Source organism: Anolis carolinensis, chromosome 3 (genome assembly GCF_035594765.1).
Source record: "Anolis carolinensis isolate JA03-04 chromosome 3, rAnoCar3.1.pri, whole genome shotgun sequence".
NCBI classification, from domain to species: Eukaryota; Metazoa; Chordata; class Lepidosauria; order Squamata; family Dactyloidae; genus Anolis; species Anolis carolinensis.
Window position 1 is genome coordinate 184,623,078 of NC_085843.1, and position 17,338 is coordinate 184,640,415.

Here is a 17,338-nt window from a genome sequence, read left to right on the forward strand (position 1 = left end):
ATCTTCTTCAGGAGCCTCACAACAGACCAGTGCCTCAGGTATAAAGCAGACTTAACTCCATCCTCTCCAGTAACCAATAAATCCAACTCTCTTGTTCCGTTTTGCCCAGCTTTTCATTTCCCTCTCCCCATTCTGTTTTTGGGGGATTACATGAAATGGACAATTGAATATTACAAATCACTTTTGGTCAACCTGATCCAAGCCTACAAGCCAGCAATTTCTGCTTTAACCCACTACCTTATATGACTAATCCTGTCTCTGAATTTATTTAAATACCATTCATGATCTAAGTGTTCCTTTTATTCACAGTCACTTTCCTAAAGTGTCAAGTCAGAAATCGGACAACATGTTCTCACTACGAACTCAGTAATCTAATTTTTGCAACACTAATCTGAGCTCTTTGGTAGGTCAGGGATTCATAGCTGCAACATAATTCTCCCATTTGAAAAAAGTTTAAGAAACAAAAGGGCAGTGTTTTGGTGGAACCAAGGCCAACATGCTCACAAATGTTTTGTGTACAATACATAAAATGATATTTTGGACAGATGACTGCTACAGACAGCAGACTGTGAGACGTGCAAACTAAGCTGGAACACAGATGAGAGCATAACATCATATTTACAAGCCAAATTTAGCAAAAGATTAAATATAATTCACTTGGCTGGTTTTAGAGACCAGAGAAGCGTCCTGTAAATGCAACTAGAGCTGCATGTATTAGAAAATATTAATGGCGTCTCCAGATTTTTTTTTAAAAATCATTAATCGCATATCCAAATACAAAAAGCCATTTTGCAAGTGCAAACAAATTTGCCATTCTTTTGCCTATTACACATCATGTCCCTCACCTATTTATTCCATGTAGATCCTGACTTAATACTGAGTTTGTTGACTCTGCCAGTGTGATTTTACAATTGTCACAATTGTTACAATCTTCTTACAAGATATGATTACTGAAACTTAAGAAACCCACCAGCTATTAAACTACACATGATCGAGTGAAGTTGTAACTCAGGCAACCTGTGGCCTAATTCTGGACTAGAGCACTTCAGCTTGAATGGTCATTTAACACAAATACATAGATGAGCTCCCTATAGGATATGACATCAAAGCCCTTCCTTTCCCCTGATATATTAGTTTACTATGTGCAGACAGCTTTTTGTACCATGAGTGATCCCCCAACAATCCAGAGAGATTCCTTGCCCTAATAAGAACTATGACAATGACACAAGTAGGCTAGATGTAAAAACCTAAATAGTCTTGGGGTACAGTAGAGTCTCACTTATCCAACATTCATTTATCCAGAGTTCTGGATTATCCAACGCAGTTTACATCCTGCCTCGATCCACAGCTGTTTCTCTAGGCAGCAAGGATTTAACTTTTTATGGATTTTATTTCTGACAATGTTGCTACCGTAAGTTCATTTTATGCAATTCTATCTTTATTTGTAGTCTATTTGTTAGTAGTCAATGTTTTTGTAGTCAATGTTTTCAATATATTGTGAAGTTTTGGTGCTAAATTCATGAATACAGTAATAATTACTACATAATGTTATCACATATTGGACTGCTTTTTCTGTTGATTTGTTGTAAAACATGATATTTTTGGTGCTTAATGTGTAAAATCATAACATAATTTGACATTTAATAGACTTTTCTTTAATCCCTCTTTATTATCCAACATTTTAGCTTATCCAACATTCTGCCAGCCCGTTTATTTTGGATAAGTGAGACTCTACTGTATTTGTATAAAGTCTGAAAAGTAAGCTGTTTCATTGTTCAATACAATGGCTAGCACAGTGGGTTAACCACCAGCTACAGAAGATCTTGCCAACCGGAAGGCTAACAGTTCAAGTCGCAGGTGGGATAAGCTCCCGCCGTCAGCCTAACTTCTGCCTATCTAGCAGTTCGAAAACAGCAATGTGAATAGATAGGTATTGCTTTAGCGGGGAGCAAAAAGGCACCCCTGAAAAACATGTCAGAGGTTTGATTGACAGACTTCTCGGCGTGGAAGAATGGAAAAACAGCACCTCCCCATGGACGAGTTGAGCACAGCCTCCAGATGCCGGAAATGAAAGAGGGAAGCCTGCCTCTGTTTATGTATTGTCTGTCTTGGTCAATTGTATAATGGCATTGAATGTTTGACATATAGAATAGAGTCTTACTTATCCAACCTTTGCTTATCCAACTTTCTAGATTATCCAACGCAGTCTGCCTCCTGCCCAGATCCACAGCTGTTTCTCTAGGCAGCAAGGACTGAACCTTTTACAGATTTAACTTCCAACAATGTTGTTACCATAAGTTCATTTTATGCAATTCTATCTTTATTTGTAGTCAATCTTTTTAGTAATCAATGTTTCTGTAGTCAATGTTTTCAATACATTGCGATGGTTTGGTGCTAAATTTGTAAATACAGTAATTACTACATAACGTTACCATGAGTTGAACTGCTTTTTCTGTAGATTTGTTGTATAACATGATGTTTTGGTGCTTAATTTGTAAAATCATAACATAATTTGACGTTTAATAGGCTTTTCCTTAATCTCCCCTTATTATCCAACATTTTCGCTTATCCAACGTTCTGACAGCCCATTTATGTTGGATAAGCAAGACTCTACTGTATATGTACCTGTAATCCGCTCTGAGTCTCCTCTGGGAGATAAATGGAGTATAAATAAAGTATATTATTAAATAAAGTATATTATTATTGTTGTTTATTACCTTATTTTTAGGATTAATAAAATATCATAATAGCTAACACTATTGTAAGAATGAATCCATCAATGCCTTTATTAGTAACTCTTAAAAGACACTAGAAGTCATCACAGCAATAAAGTAACTTTATTCCAACTTGCTGTCTTGCCTTTTGACATGTAACAGTTTCCCCATGACACATACAGGCAGTTGCATTACTTGTGATCTCTAACTTCCAAGCTGTGGACATGATTAAAAGCAGAATGGATGAAACACTCAATTACGGGTCAAGGAGGTAGGAGGGAGACTTTCTGCAGCAGAAAGGAGAAGGTGTAGGCAGAGAAAACATTCATCCTGCTGCTGGATTCCAGCTACTTAACCATAATTAAGTGAAACCAAGAGCCCTGGCTGCATACCAGTCTGTGCAGAAAAATTAAACTCCCTGTGAGCGTTACCATCTCATTTCCTACTATGACTCCCAAGAGAGAAGCAAAGCTTCCTGTGCCTTAAAGGAAAACTTCAGAATAATCATAGTGCAATCTAATCTTGAGAATATATATATATGACCACTAAGCAACTTGCTTAACTATATATGGTGCAAACAGAATTTCACATAGTTAATTCCTCTAATCTTGCTTCCTGGCAAATACAGCACTTTTGGTGAGTCACAATACTGCAGTCCTAGATCTGGAGCAGCCCCACCCCTCAGTCCTCCTCTGGAGTCAGTACACATTACTAACAGAGAGCGTGTGCACTGCTGACCTTTTCAATAAGGAGGTGGCATTTGACATTGTCAAGGAAAGTGCTTTAATAATAACAAAAGCAATCACTATGCTTTCAAGACCTCAGTGAGTGAAATCGTTATGTGTTCAAAATTGATGCATGAAGTTAATTACAAATGCCAGTCAATTAGCTTTCAAGTGTTGAAGTGGAATCAGCCAAGGCAAGGGCTGAGAGAGACTGGGAGCATGAAAATGCTGCAAGTGACACTCCCATCTAGACTTTTTGAATTTTCAAGGATTGTCTCAACAAGAGAAAAAGATTATTTGACTCCAGACTGAAAAGACGAGATACTAGAAAGCCATGACAACATCATAAAGTTTAGTATAAATCTAGCAAAAATGATAATATGACAATGGATGTTTTCTCCTTAAATAAGTTGGTATTAAACATTTCAATGTAGGTCTCCTGTATCATTTCAAACTGCAGTGACGGGTCAAACACTTAAATGCTTCCCTACACAAACCAACTGCTCATATAAGAAAAAAATCCTAGCAAGTTGGAAGTGTTGATGGTGAGGTTCACTGTAGGGTTTTTTTGGGTTTTTTTTTCGTGTCAGGAGCAACCTGAGTTGCTTCTGGAGTGAGAGAATTGGCCATCTGCAAGGACGTTGCCCAGGGGACACCCGGATGTTTTGATGTTTTTACCATCCTTGTGGGAGGCTTCTCTCATGTCCCCGCATGGAGCTGGAGCTGATAGAGGGAGCTCATCCGGGTGGGATTCGAACCTGGTAGCTTTCAGGTCAGCAACCCAACCTTCAAGTCAAAAGGCTTTTATCCCCTAGGCCACCGGAGGCTCCTTCACTGTAGTAAAGTGTGACCAGTCCTCCTTGTTAATTACTCATTCAAAACATCCCAACAGAGATGTAGAAAATAAAATAATTGAAAATGTAGTATTATACCATGTAACAAAATTTGAAAAAAAAACTGTTCCTGGTTTGAAAATGTTTAATTGTGCGGGACTTACTTTGTAAGTAGTTGCTACACTCCAGAAACTTCATTTTTGTGGCTGCCACAAACCATGTTGAATTGGTTGAGACTTAATGAGATAGTCATTGAAAAACTACAGCAAAATGCACTGCAGGAAGTCCCGCAAAAACAAAGTTTTTGTAGTTTAATAATTTTTTTCCTTGTTTTATGATAGAACTAACTAGGAAGTGATATTTATAACCAAAGAACAAAAATCATGCTACATAGTGTTATGTAACAGATCAGTTAAACAATGAATTTCCTGAATTCTTGGCAAACATTTAGCTTCTTTCAGACCAAAAGTCTAGCCAGATCTTATTGAGTCCTCTTTTTCTAACTGGCCCTATCCATTCAATTCATTCCTATCTGCCCCAGTCCTTTCTGTTACATTTACCTGGTCGTATCTCTACTTCCGAATTTTCCAATTAACAGGCCAAACACTACGTTATATCCTTTTCCCTGCAGCCCCACCTCAATGCATCCCATGAGCTGTGGCTGGCTGGCTCTATCTCATCTTACCCAGGCTCTTGGGCCACATGACCCTTTACTTACTTGATGAATGCGGGTGGCATATCTCTCTTCAAGATCTGATCTTCTGTTGTCTGAACTGTTTCTTTCCCAACCTGAATGAAAAAAGGAGAGAGTTTCAATTTTGCATTCCTGCCTTCATCAACATAAAATTCGTAAAAGTTACTTAGCCATTTTGACACTGCCACATCAAAGGAAGGTTTCAAGAAAGTGTGACAAGGACAAGAAACTATGCCCCCCATGAAAGTGCTTCTTAAGCTATATGATATGAAGGGCAAGCATGCTTTTTTCCCATTGTGTCAAGAACTAGTCCAGTTTGTGGTCACTGCTTACAGTTGTGCTTTGGTTTCAATCTATGAAATCCTGGTGATTGCAGTTCCAGAAAAAGCATTTATAATTCTCAGTCAGAGATCTGTAGTTCCTTCCTCTAACCAAAATACCAGTCCCAATACCAGTATGCAATACACAAATTTCATTTAAACACTACCAATACACAAATCCCACATTAACAATTGCATACTGATTGCATCATCCAGAGTGTACTAGTCTGTAAAGACTTAATTACTAAGAAGCTGCGATGACCTTGATGTGTGGCTGGAACTGGGGAGTGTCCAGACACAAGTGTGTGTACATTACTGATTACATCAGTTCTGTTCTGAGTTGAGTCAAATCCTGTGTTCGTCTGCAAGTCTGTTTGTCTTGTACAGTAAAACTTTGTATTTAGTTTTACTAACGTCTCTGGGTGTCACTTCGTTCTGCGTTCCACTGATTCCATCTAACTACTGCTGCACTGCAAAATACTCTGACAGATTACCACCATAGCACTATAATGGTGTAGTATGAAATGGCCCCAGAAAGGAAAGCTTATGTTTGTTCAGCGGTCCTGGAAACACTGCACTGTTTTGTTACCGGTTTCCACCTCTAATGTTCTAATTCTCAATAAATATTTTAGTATTTCTGCCACTGTGACAATCACAACAGCAGGGAGCAAGAAAATACATAGGGAGAGTACAACAGCATGAGATGATTACCTTCTCAGATTTACTCTTTTCACCTTGACATACAAATAACCTGCCAAGAGATAAAGAATCCATTGCCTGAATGCTTACAAACCAGAGCGGTTTCTTAAAAAAAAAAAAAAGGTTTCCATCAGTGATCACATTAGTGATCTATCTACATCTGTTAAGCTGCCATCTGTTCAGCTGATGGGTTTGTTATTTCTGGAAGGGCTCCTGACAATTCTGTTATATACACATCATTATGCCACAACACAATCAAATGGAAAAGAATGCCAGTTAGGTATAAATACAGATATATCTCTCAGAGAGATATCCATGACAGCTTAGTACAGACGTGTGGGGCCTCTTCCTGACAGGTCTTATATCCCAAGATCTGTTCCCAGGTTTTCTGCTTTAAACTGGATTATATGAGTCCGCGTTGCCAGATAATCTGGGATAAACAGAAAATCTGGGATCAGATCCTGGGATATAGGGCCTGTCATGATCTTCGATCTTTGACATCTCCGGACACAGACCAAGCGCTGATAAAGAACAGATGCCAGCCATAAAACAGGCCAGTCAATTACCCTCTGGTATGTGTATAAATGGGCTACAGAGAAGATTATGGTATTCTGTACAATAAAAACCTGTTGGAATCTACCCAGCGTGTGTCTTGGTGCTTCTTCTGGGGAAGACTTACCCACAGCACAACTGGAAGAAGAGAACCTAACAGGGCCCTAAGTTGCTCAACTCCACATAACACTTTTGCCATCTTGTATTCTCAGCTAAAGGAGTACGGAGGTTTGTCCCCTTGGTGTGGTATTTATAGTTGAAACCTTTGGACAAGTTGCGTATGTGTGTAGGTGCCTTCAAGTCACATGTTGATTTACTGTGAATTTCAAACGTTTTCTTAGGCAATGAATACTCAAAGATGGTTGTGACAGTTCCTTCCTCTGAAATGCAGCCTGCAATGGCTGGTTTTCATTGGTGGTCTCCCACTAACAAGAGCTTACTCTATTTTGCTTTCACAATCAGAGATCATCTGGAGCCTTTAGGGTATTTATACCACAGGGAATTACCGGACTGTGAAATAAAATATTACGTAAAATTATGCAGTCGTTAAATTATGCAGTCAAAATTATTATGGTTCCTTTCATTCTCTTTTTAGTACATTTATCTAAAAAAAAAATTGCCTGCAGATTTTGCAGATTTTGCTAGCATTATCCTGTATTCCGTTTTTCACCATACAGCCAGTCATAAAATATAATGCTTCCTACACAGATATGGTTAGGCTATAATCATTATGTACAAGATCACATTGAATTAACTAGTGTTTGATACAAAGACACCACTTAGTCAACTATTTCAAAGCTTGGAGTGTAACCTTTAATAAATGATTATTTAAAGACCCAAAGCCATCACAAGCAGCTACTATTCTAATTACTACTTAAAATATTTTTCTGAACGCAACTCTTCCCAAATATTAAACATTATTTTTTATTCCTTTTTTAAGGTGAGAATTGACAGCTGCTGTCAGCAATAGGACTCTCTTCCCATCTATCCACCACAGACCATGAGGCACAGCGCAAGCTAACACCCAAAACCATGGAATACCCCTCTTCTACTATGTAGGAGGCCAAACAACATTAACTATAAAAGTAACTAAACCCAGTCAAGATACTTTAAAATGAGATCCATGTTTATTAGATGTTTGGCTGTAGGGTCATTTCTAGGTATCTGACTAATGGTTGTTATATTTGCCACTAAGTTCAAGCACATTTTCTGCTTCAGCATGACTGTATGTTACCCGGTATAATCAAGGTAGGAGATGGAAGAAAAACCTTATACAATTGAGGGATTGTACAGACACACACCATTATTTATCATATTTTAATTAACCTTGCTGCAAGTAGTAGTGTGAGCCAATTAAATGTTATATAAAGACTCAGGCTCCTTCCACACAACTGTATAAAATCCTACATTATCTGCTTTGAACTGAGTTATATGGTGGTGTAGACTCAGATAACCCATTTCAAAGCAGATGTTGTGAATTATCTGCCTTGATATTCTGGGTTATATGGCTGTGTGGAAGGGCTCTCAAATATCTGTCCCATTGGTGAAAGCAAAAGAAGATGCAAGTGCACACCAGCACCGGACAAATCAAGATGAGAGAACTGTTTTTTGTCTCTAGCATGTTGAAACCAACAGATGTTGTGTGTACACAATGGATTTCAGGCAGCGGAATTAGGTAAGAAACAAAGGAAATGTGCTCAATTCAGCTTTATTAGAAAACTATCCTCTATTTTACACTTAAATTACCTTCACAAACCAATACCAAATCTACTAAAAAAGTACCATAATTACTAATCAAAATGATTCACTGCTTACCTGGACCAGAGGAGGGCATAATTGTGTGCCATTTAATGCACAGGCCAACTCCACCCACACCAAATGAATCATAAACTATATCTTTAGCTACATTAACTCAGTACTATACAGCTATCAGCTCACATTGTGCAAAGTTTATAATGGTTGTTGTTTTTCTAAAACTTGAGACTTTCTGCCTAAAATTCTGATGTTCTGTTTTTCACCTTAGTTTTTTAAATCAAGGTGTTTTGATTCCTGCCCACCTTCCCAAAAGTCTTAGTCTTTGTTTAAGAACAGAACATCATGAGGCTTCTCTTGTTGCATCCCCAGGCTTGGAAACCCTTATGACCACAGCACCACACAAGAGTCCTGAGTATAATCAAACAGTTTATTGTAAAAACACATAAAATATATGAAAAATCAGGAATAAGAACGCAAGATGTATAATTCAGGAAAGGGTCAGTAATAGGTGGTAACCAGGCAGTAATCCAAAAGTCTCATGCGAGTCCCAAGGTAATATAGTCCAGGAATAGCCAGAAAGTAACAAGTCCACAAGCAAAGGCATATTTCGTAAAACTTGACCAAGAATACAAAACAAGAGCATAGAAAGCTTCCAGGATACTTGAATACAAAACCAGGACTTGACCTGAAACCAGAATCAGAGAACTCAGGCCTAGCTTCTCTCTTGAATGTTACGTTGCCTAAACTAACTTTTAAGAAAACAACTCGCTAATTACTGTATATACTTGAGTATAAGCCTAGTTTTTCAGCCCCTTTTGTAAGACTGAAAAATCCTCCCTCAGCTTATACTCGAGTGAGGGTCCTGGTTGGCTTATATTTGGGTCAGCTTATACTTGAGAATATATGGTACATGTATTATTTTTCTCTATTATTGTTGCCAACATTACATTTATTTTACTCTATTTTTATTATTATTAATAATACATTTATTATTTCACTCTGATCTTATTATTATTGCATTTATTATTTTACTCTATTTATTATTACATGTATTATTTTCTTTTATTTATTATTATTATTACATATATTATTTTACTCTATTATTATTAAAAGGATACATAAGCACATTTACATTAAAGACGATGAGAATAATAATTTGATCAGAGTTGGACAGTCTTATCTTAAATTTGAGCTTTACGTAAATATTCAAAAACATTTAACCTACTGATGCCTCAATTAATGTAATTTTATTGGTATCTATTTTTATTTCTGAAATTTACCACCTTCGGCTTATACTGGAGTCAATGTTTACCCAATTTTTTTGTGGTAAAATTAGCTGCCTCGGCTTATATTTGGGTCGGCTTATACTCAAGTATATACGGTAATAAGCAGACATGAAGTAATTTCGTTTCCCATGAATTCTCTTCTCAACTTTCCCATGTAGATGCTCTGACCAGAGCTATTTTCTGTTCTAACCTGTAAACAAAGGCTTTTGTTGACCTCCATGGCTCCAGGTATTTTCCCCTGGAAGCCTTCTGTATTACATAGTTCTTTGCCTGATTCCTTATCTAATGTTGCAGTTTCTGGCTCTGCTATCTGACCTTGGAGCCTTGTACTTTCCTCAGAGAGAACCATCATTTCTCTGACCTGAATTTTCAGGTCAGGTTTTTCCTTTCTAAACTTTACCAGATCATTCTGTGTATTGTCTATCCTGTTTCCTACCATAAATTGATATATAGTGCTGGCAATGCTGCATTCTACTTTGCTATACCAAATAGTCATACAATACTCTCTAGATGGCAACGATTGAAAATCCAGACTTTCATATGATCATTTCAACTTTGGGCTGCTTACTGCCCACAGAGTCTTCAGCCATGTAGAGAATCTCCACCTCAGTGATGCCTTTCTGGCAGGCTGCGTATGAGGAGTCACACAATCAGTCCAGAGTTGTGACATTGTGAGGAATCCAATAAGGAGTGGCATCATTCCAAGACATCACCATTACTGGACTATGACTAATTAAACTGGCCTTAGATTGTGACAGCAGAAAGACAAAAGGCACCTTGTGACACCTTAAACAGTGGCTTCAGTGTCCTCATCTTTCATGGGCAAGAGACCCTGAATCAGAGTTTTTCATGAAACAGGCTTTTGTCCATGGATTTCCTAGTCTGTGCAATAAATTCCAGGAAGGGCAGTGTTTTCCTTCCCATGGCCTCCATTTCTATGTCACGTAAAAAAAAAAAAAACAAATAAACTCACTGCCGTTCAGAATGACAAGAAGTTAGATGTTAAGGGTGGGCTTCCACAGCAGAGAAATTGAGAAAGGAGTCTAAAACCAGGCTGAGGCTTAATGGTGAAGTGGGAAAGTGAATGAGAGACTAGGGGGTGTGATATTTATTTTTCACTTCCACATGCATCCTTAACCCCTGTGAGTCTGGGAGGGATAATTGGCCATCAGGAAAATCTTTATTCAAAGCAAACACAGAAGGGGAATATTAAAGATGAGCCAAGCAGAAACCATAAAACATCATCCCACAACACAGTGGTTCCCAACCTCTGAGTGTGTTGGACTTCAACCCCCAGAATTCCTGACAATTTGCCAAGATGGCAGAGGCATCTAGGAGTTGAAGTCCCAAACACCTGGAGGACGAAAGGTTGGGAACCACTGCCCTAGCAAAACAATTATGACACCTCCTTATCTACTCAAATGTTGTCGTTGGGAGTACAGCTCTTATCAGTATCAGACAGCATAGCTAGGACAAAGGGTTGAAGACCAGCACCACCAGCTTCAACCAAAACAACTCATCAGATGTGGAAAGATTTGCAACTTACTACACACTGAATCCTTGATTTAAAAAATTACTTTTGAGGGTTCAATGGACTCTGAGCCAGCTCAATATAATTTACCTAATCGCTATTACTCATTTTATTGAGAAGAGAAGGTAGATCCACAAGGACAGGAAGGTAAGAAATAACATTATTATTACTATCATCAGCAGCAGCAGCATCAGATGTGAGGCATTTGTCAAGGAGCTGAACATCCCCCTGACAGTCCTCTAACTTAGCTTTAAGCTATTCATACGCCTTTACCAAAAAAGCCAACGGGATTCTGGCCTGCATCAATAGGGGAATAGCGTCTAGATCCAGGGAAGTCATGCTCCCCCTCTATTCTGCCCTGGTCAGACCACACCTGGAATCATACTGTGTCCAATTTTGGGCACCGCAGTTGAAGGGAGATGTTGACAAGCTGGAAAGCGTCCAGAGGAGGGCGACTAAAATGATCAAGGGTCTGGAGAACAAGCCCTATGAGGAGCGGCTTAAAGAGCTGGGCATGTTTAGCCTGCAGAAGAGAAGGCTGAGAGGAGACATAATGGCCATGTACAAATACGTGAAGGGAAGTCATAGGGAGGAGGGAGCAAATTTGTTTTCTGCTGCCCTGGAGACTAGGACACGGAACAATGGCTTCAAACTACAGGAAAGGAGATTCCACCTGAACATCAGGAAGAACTTCCTCACTGTGAGGGCTGTTCGACAGTGGAACTCTCTCCCCTGGACTGTGGTGGAGGCTCCTTCTTTGGAGGCTTTTAAGCAGAGGCTGGATGGCCATCTGTCGGGGGTGCTTTGAATGCGATTTCCTGCTTCTTAGCAGGGGGTTGGACTGGATGGCCCATGAGGTCTCTTCCAACTCTACTATTCTATGATTCTATGAAAAGGGAACTGGAAAGAACAAGATGGATTTTCTTTGTAATTTCCTCCGAACAGTGTTAAAGATCAATAGTACTTTACTAAGTTTTGATATTAATCCAGTTGATGTCATCAGACGAGACTGATATTAAGCTGGCAGTCTGCTGAAGCTGAAGGAATGTACTAAAATCAGACGGAAGCATTCCTCTTCTGTCCAGGTTAACTCCACAGATCATACCTTGGGATGTTTCCAGATGGACAGCTCCAAGTGCTACCAATCAGAAGAATTATTTCCTGTTCAGCAGAACTTTTGAGGGGGAAAAAAGGCTGAAGCACTGCTGGGGAAGCCTGGGATTTTAACAAGTACAGTGGGTCCTTGGATCTACTGGGGTTTGGTTCCAAAACACCCATGGATATCAAAGTCAATGGAAGCTCACGTCCCATTATACACAATGGATTAGCAAAGTGGTGTCCCTTATATACAATGGAAAAATAAAGGTTTGCTTTTTGGAATTCAAAAAAATTCAAGCCTTGGATGGCTGAATTCGTAATAATGCAGGGTCATCAATATTGCAAATTACTTGTAATCTGGGCACTTTTCTCTCCACAAAACAGTGACTTTGCAAAATATAAACCTTGTTTTGAAGTATCCTTGGTAATTCCAGCAACATGGCTTTAGCAGCGCATTATGGATGCCTTGTAACCCCCTTTACACCTCAAATAATTTGCCCAATTATTTACAATTAACAAGAATTCCACGCACAAGGTCAGCAACTGTGAATTTGCCTTTGAGCCCTCAAACATAATGGAAGTGATATGTCACTTCTGTTTTCATTTTTAGCTGATTTTAGGCCTCTCCATTTTTAATAATTTTTATATTATTATATTATTTGATACACAACAAGATTAGTACACAGCAAACAAGATCACTATGCTGGCTGTTGTAGTGGATCACATGTCGGACACTTCCCAAGTGTTGAGGACTATGTGATGTATTGGCGAATAATGCGTGCAGATCCAAGTAGGGTGGCCTTTTGTAGCTGACAGATAATAATAATAACAATAACTTTATTTTTATACCGAGCCTCTATCTCCCCAAGGGGACTTGGGGCAGCTTATATGGGGCCAAAGCCCAAGCAAATACAGTAACAAAACATAAAACACATCAAATAACAGAACCCCGTGCAAATATAAAAATTAAACATCAACATAAAAGATGGTAATGTTGTCAGTGCCAAATGTTTTTAAGTACTGGCCAAGGTCTTTAGGCACTGTATTATTATTATTGTTGTTGTTGTTGTTTTGTTTTTGGGGTGAATGGGAGCCATTGCAGCAATTTTGAGCCTTTGGAAAAATTGCATCACAATTTTTTTTAAAATTGCCCACAGACCGAATGTTTAGGAAGTCAACTGTCCATTAATCATTATTGCCCATGTCAATCATACTACTGAGTTTAATCTAGAGCAGTGATGTCAAACTTGTGGTCGTTTGGGTGTTCTGAACTTCAACTCCCAGAATTCCTTGCAATTGGACAAGCTTGCTAGGGCTTCTGGGAGTTAGAATCTGAAACATCTAGAAGGCCACAAGTTTGACACCTCTGATCTAGAGGAATTGCCTTTGAGTAAATACTCTTCCATTTAATGTCATCTTCCAAAATATCAAGTCCTCTGGCCGCACCAGTGCTACTGATGAGAACGCTGAGAAAACACAAAACCCATGAGAACTACAATTTCTGCCTCTAAGAACACCACATCTTTATTAGTGAATTGCTATTTCAAGGTGACACTCAGATATCATTAATCTAAAACCGATTAATAATTGTGTCAAAATCTCGACACGCTGGTTTAATTAAATTCCCTCTCCCCTCCTCCAGTAGACATTTTGATAGCCAAGCTTTCACTTAAGATTTATTATAAACATACAAGTAATCCTTCCTGGACTATTAAAAAATATTGGATCATGTCATTTGTCCCATCGCCCCTTAAAAAACAGGATCTAAACCAGAAGCCGCAAGTTTGCATATTTGTCTCACACACACACACCCAAAATACTCTTGCCTGAGATGGGGCATGTTGCAACTATTCTGAGATTTAATGCATGTTGAAAATATCCATATTTATGTTCCATCTTCTCCCATGTAGATCCTTACAAGCCAAACATCCTCCAAAGATGCCTAGCTCTTTAAGCATCTCCATGAACTTTTCTTGCATTTTGCCAAGACTGTTAGTCTGGGGGACAAAGGTTTATATTGTTTGGTACAGGCAAATGGTACTGCTTTGTGCTTCCAAGGAGGAAAAAGACTTTTGGAATTTCTCATGAAAATTTACTGCAGCCTATTCATCAGAACTAGAGGCAAAATGTGGTCCCAAGAAGCAAATGAGCAGTAAAACAAGAGAACAGCTGCAGTGTATCCAGACAATCCCAATCGGTTTACACTTAAGAGGAAGCATGAAGAAACGGCAAATGAGCCAAAGTGAGAAGCCCAGAGTCAAAGGATGCATGATGAGCACTCATAATGTCTTTTTCTTGACTTCAAAACGGCAGCAGTGATTGAGGAAAGAGTGCCAGGAATTAAGCTTTAGGCACTGCAGCCGATCCATGTTCCCTGAACTAAACTTGAACCCGGTAGTGGCTCAAACAACAAGCTGTACCCTTCTGTCCAGGAGACAGCTATTTTTTTTTTGTACAACAACTAGCAGCTGTAGTCATTTCCTAGTAGGACAAGAAGTCATGATCAAATGGCTAGAAAAACAAAAGCCACCATGCACTACATTGCCATCCATCATGTTGGGTGATTCCGTCTCTCTCAAACAGGGAAGGAGCCCTTTTCTCGGACATATTTAACAAGCAGTGATATTGCTCTCAGGACATCAGACACCAAGATCCCTAGACTGCAAGTCATGTTTGATCACATTTGATTCAGCACTTTCTTCATCCAACCCATAGTGCACTCAGAAGCATGACTTATTTCTCCTGCTTCCCAAATTCTCCCTTAAGATGGTTCTGTGAGGCTCTGATAACTTAAGAGGAAATATGTAATTACCATGACTACTAATCATGTACAGCTTGCTTCTCCATTCATTTGACTAGCTGCCTTGAAGGCTAAGCAAGCTGATAGTGATCATTATTCTTTGATGTAGCAAGTGCAATCTTGATGTAGCAAGTGCAAGTGCAATGACTATATTGTCCAAATGGGACAAATCATCATACATTCACTAACTGAATATTCACTAGCAAGTTGAAGGTGACAAACAGCGGGGAGAAGTTTAATTTACATTCTAGGGAGATCAATAATACATGGCAGGACTGATAGTTTCTTTAGGTGAGGTTCCCAGCAAAAAAACTTATAACTAAAGCAAGGGTTTTCATAAGATCATTTAAACCAGGGGTGCTCAAACTTTTAAAGCCAAGGGCCAGCTCACGATCCTCAGACTGTTGGAGGGCAGGACTATAGTTGGAAAAAAACATGAACGAATTCCCGGGTTGCTGTGAGTTTTCCGGGCTGTATGGCCATGTTCCAGAAGCATTCTCTCCTGAACTTTCACCTGCATCTGTGGCAGGCATCCTCAGAGATTGTGAGGTCTGTTGGAAACTAGGCAAATGGGGTTTATATATCTGTGGAAAGTCCAGGCTGGGAGAAAGAACTCTTGTCTGTTTGAGGCATGTGTGAATGTTGCAATTGATCACCTTGATTAGCATTTAGTGGCCTTGCAGATTCAAAGCATAGCTGCTTCCTGACTTAGGGAATCTTTTGTTGGGAGGTGTTAGCTGGCCCTGATTGTTTCATGTCTGGAATTCCCCTGTTTTCAGATTGTTGTTCTTTATATACTGTCTTGATTTTAGAGTTTTTTTTAATACTAGTAACCAGATTTTCTTAACTTCCACGGTTTCCTCTTTTTCTGTTGAAATTGTCCACATGCTTGTAGATTTCAATGGCTTTTCAGTGTAGTCAGAAATCAGCCATAGCAGAACGCCAACCTGAACACAGCATATTATTTGAGAACACAGAAATGTCGGACCACTCTAACAACCACCATGTCAGACTAGACAGAGAAGCCATGAAAGTCTTCGACAACACAATGAACCATTTTCATTGGCATACTGAACATCTTATTTGCAGTGCAAAAGACATGAAAGAACAATACAATATATAAAATGAAGAACAATTTTAACTAACATAAACTCTCCAGTATTTCAATGGGAAGCATGGGTCTGCTTTTGACTGATGAGACAGTCAAATTAATTAGGATTGTTGTTTTTGTTGTTGTGGGCCTTCAAGTCGTTTCAGGCTTTGAGCAACTCTTAAGTCTAAAATTTAGAACGGGGGGCTAGGTAAAAGGCCTTAAAGGGCCACATTTGGCCCACAGGCCTTACTTTGGGAACCCTGGATTTATAATGTTGTGAAAAAAAATTGAAAATGCCTTCGATTCAGCAATATATATACAACATGTCCCAAAAGTCACCATAATAGGGAAAATGGGAAATTGGCGCTAAATATATCTTTATTTGAGCCCCGGTAGTGAAGTGCGCTAAAGCACTGAGCTGGGGACCGAAAGGTCCCAGGTTCAAACCCCGGGAGCGGCGTGAGCGGCCGCTGTTAGCTCCAGCTCCTGCCAACCTAGCAGTTCGAAAACATGCCAATGTGAGTAAATCAATAGGTACCGCTCCGGCGGGAAGGTAACAGCGCTCCATGCAGTCATGCCGGCCACATGACCTTGGAGGTGTCTACGGACAATGCCGGCTCTTCGGCTTAGAAATGGAGATGAGCACAAACCCCCAGAGTCAGACACGACTGGACTTAACGTCAGGGGAAACCTTTACCTTTTATATCTTTATTTACAAAATATTCATTTAAAATACAAAATATTATCTACGTCAGAGTTGAGCATCCACAGAGTTTGATATCACAGGGGGTCCGGGAACCAAACCCGATCCCACTGTGTTGAACATTTTAAAAGAGTCAGTATAGTGTATTGGTTTGAATGTTGGAAAATAACTCTGAGGACTGGAGTTCAATTCCCCAGTTGACCATGGAGACCCATCAGATGGACAAGTTGCACTTTCTCATCCTCAGTCTCAGAAGAAGACAACAGCAAACTATCGCTAAAGAAATCTTGCCAAGAAAATGTGTGATAAGAGTTATTTGAGGGTCATCATAAGTCGGAAATGATTCAAAGACACACAACAATAGCAATAAGTTTGAAAGGAAGGAGGAAGGCTATTAAAAAAAACTGGCCAATTTAAGAGCCCTCAATGAAGGGTCATGATGTAATATGGCAATGCACACTGCAACAAAAATCTTGTTCCACTGTGAGCTCTTCCAAACAGACCATATATCCTAGATTCTGATCCCAGGTTTTCT

The 17,338-nt window shown here is 39.2% G+C and overlaps 1 protein-coding gene across 2 annotated transcripts in view; it reads right to left on the reverse strand.

The window, feature by feature from the left end:
* Nucleotides 1-17,338, reverse strand: part of vcl (vinculin) — a 117,629-nt gene that overhangs the window by 75,858 nt on the left and 24,433 nt on the right. For both annotated transcript variants that reach the window (XM_003223117.4, XM_003223116.4), the window contains exon 2: nucleotides 4,991-5,061. In XM_003223117.4, the coding sequence (XP_003223165.2) occupies nucleotides 4,991-5,061 (71 nt within the window). The remainder of the gene's footprint in view (nucleotides 1-4,990; nucleotides 5,062-17,338) is intronic.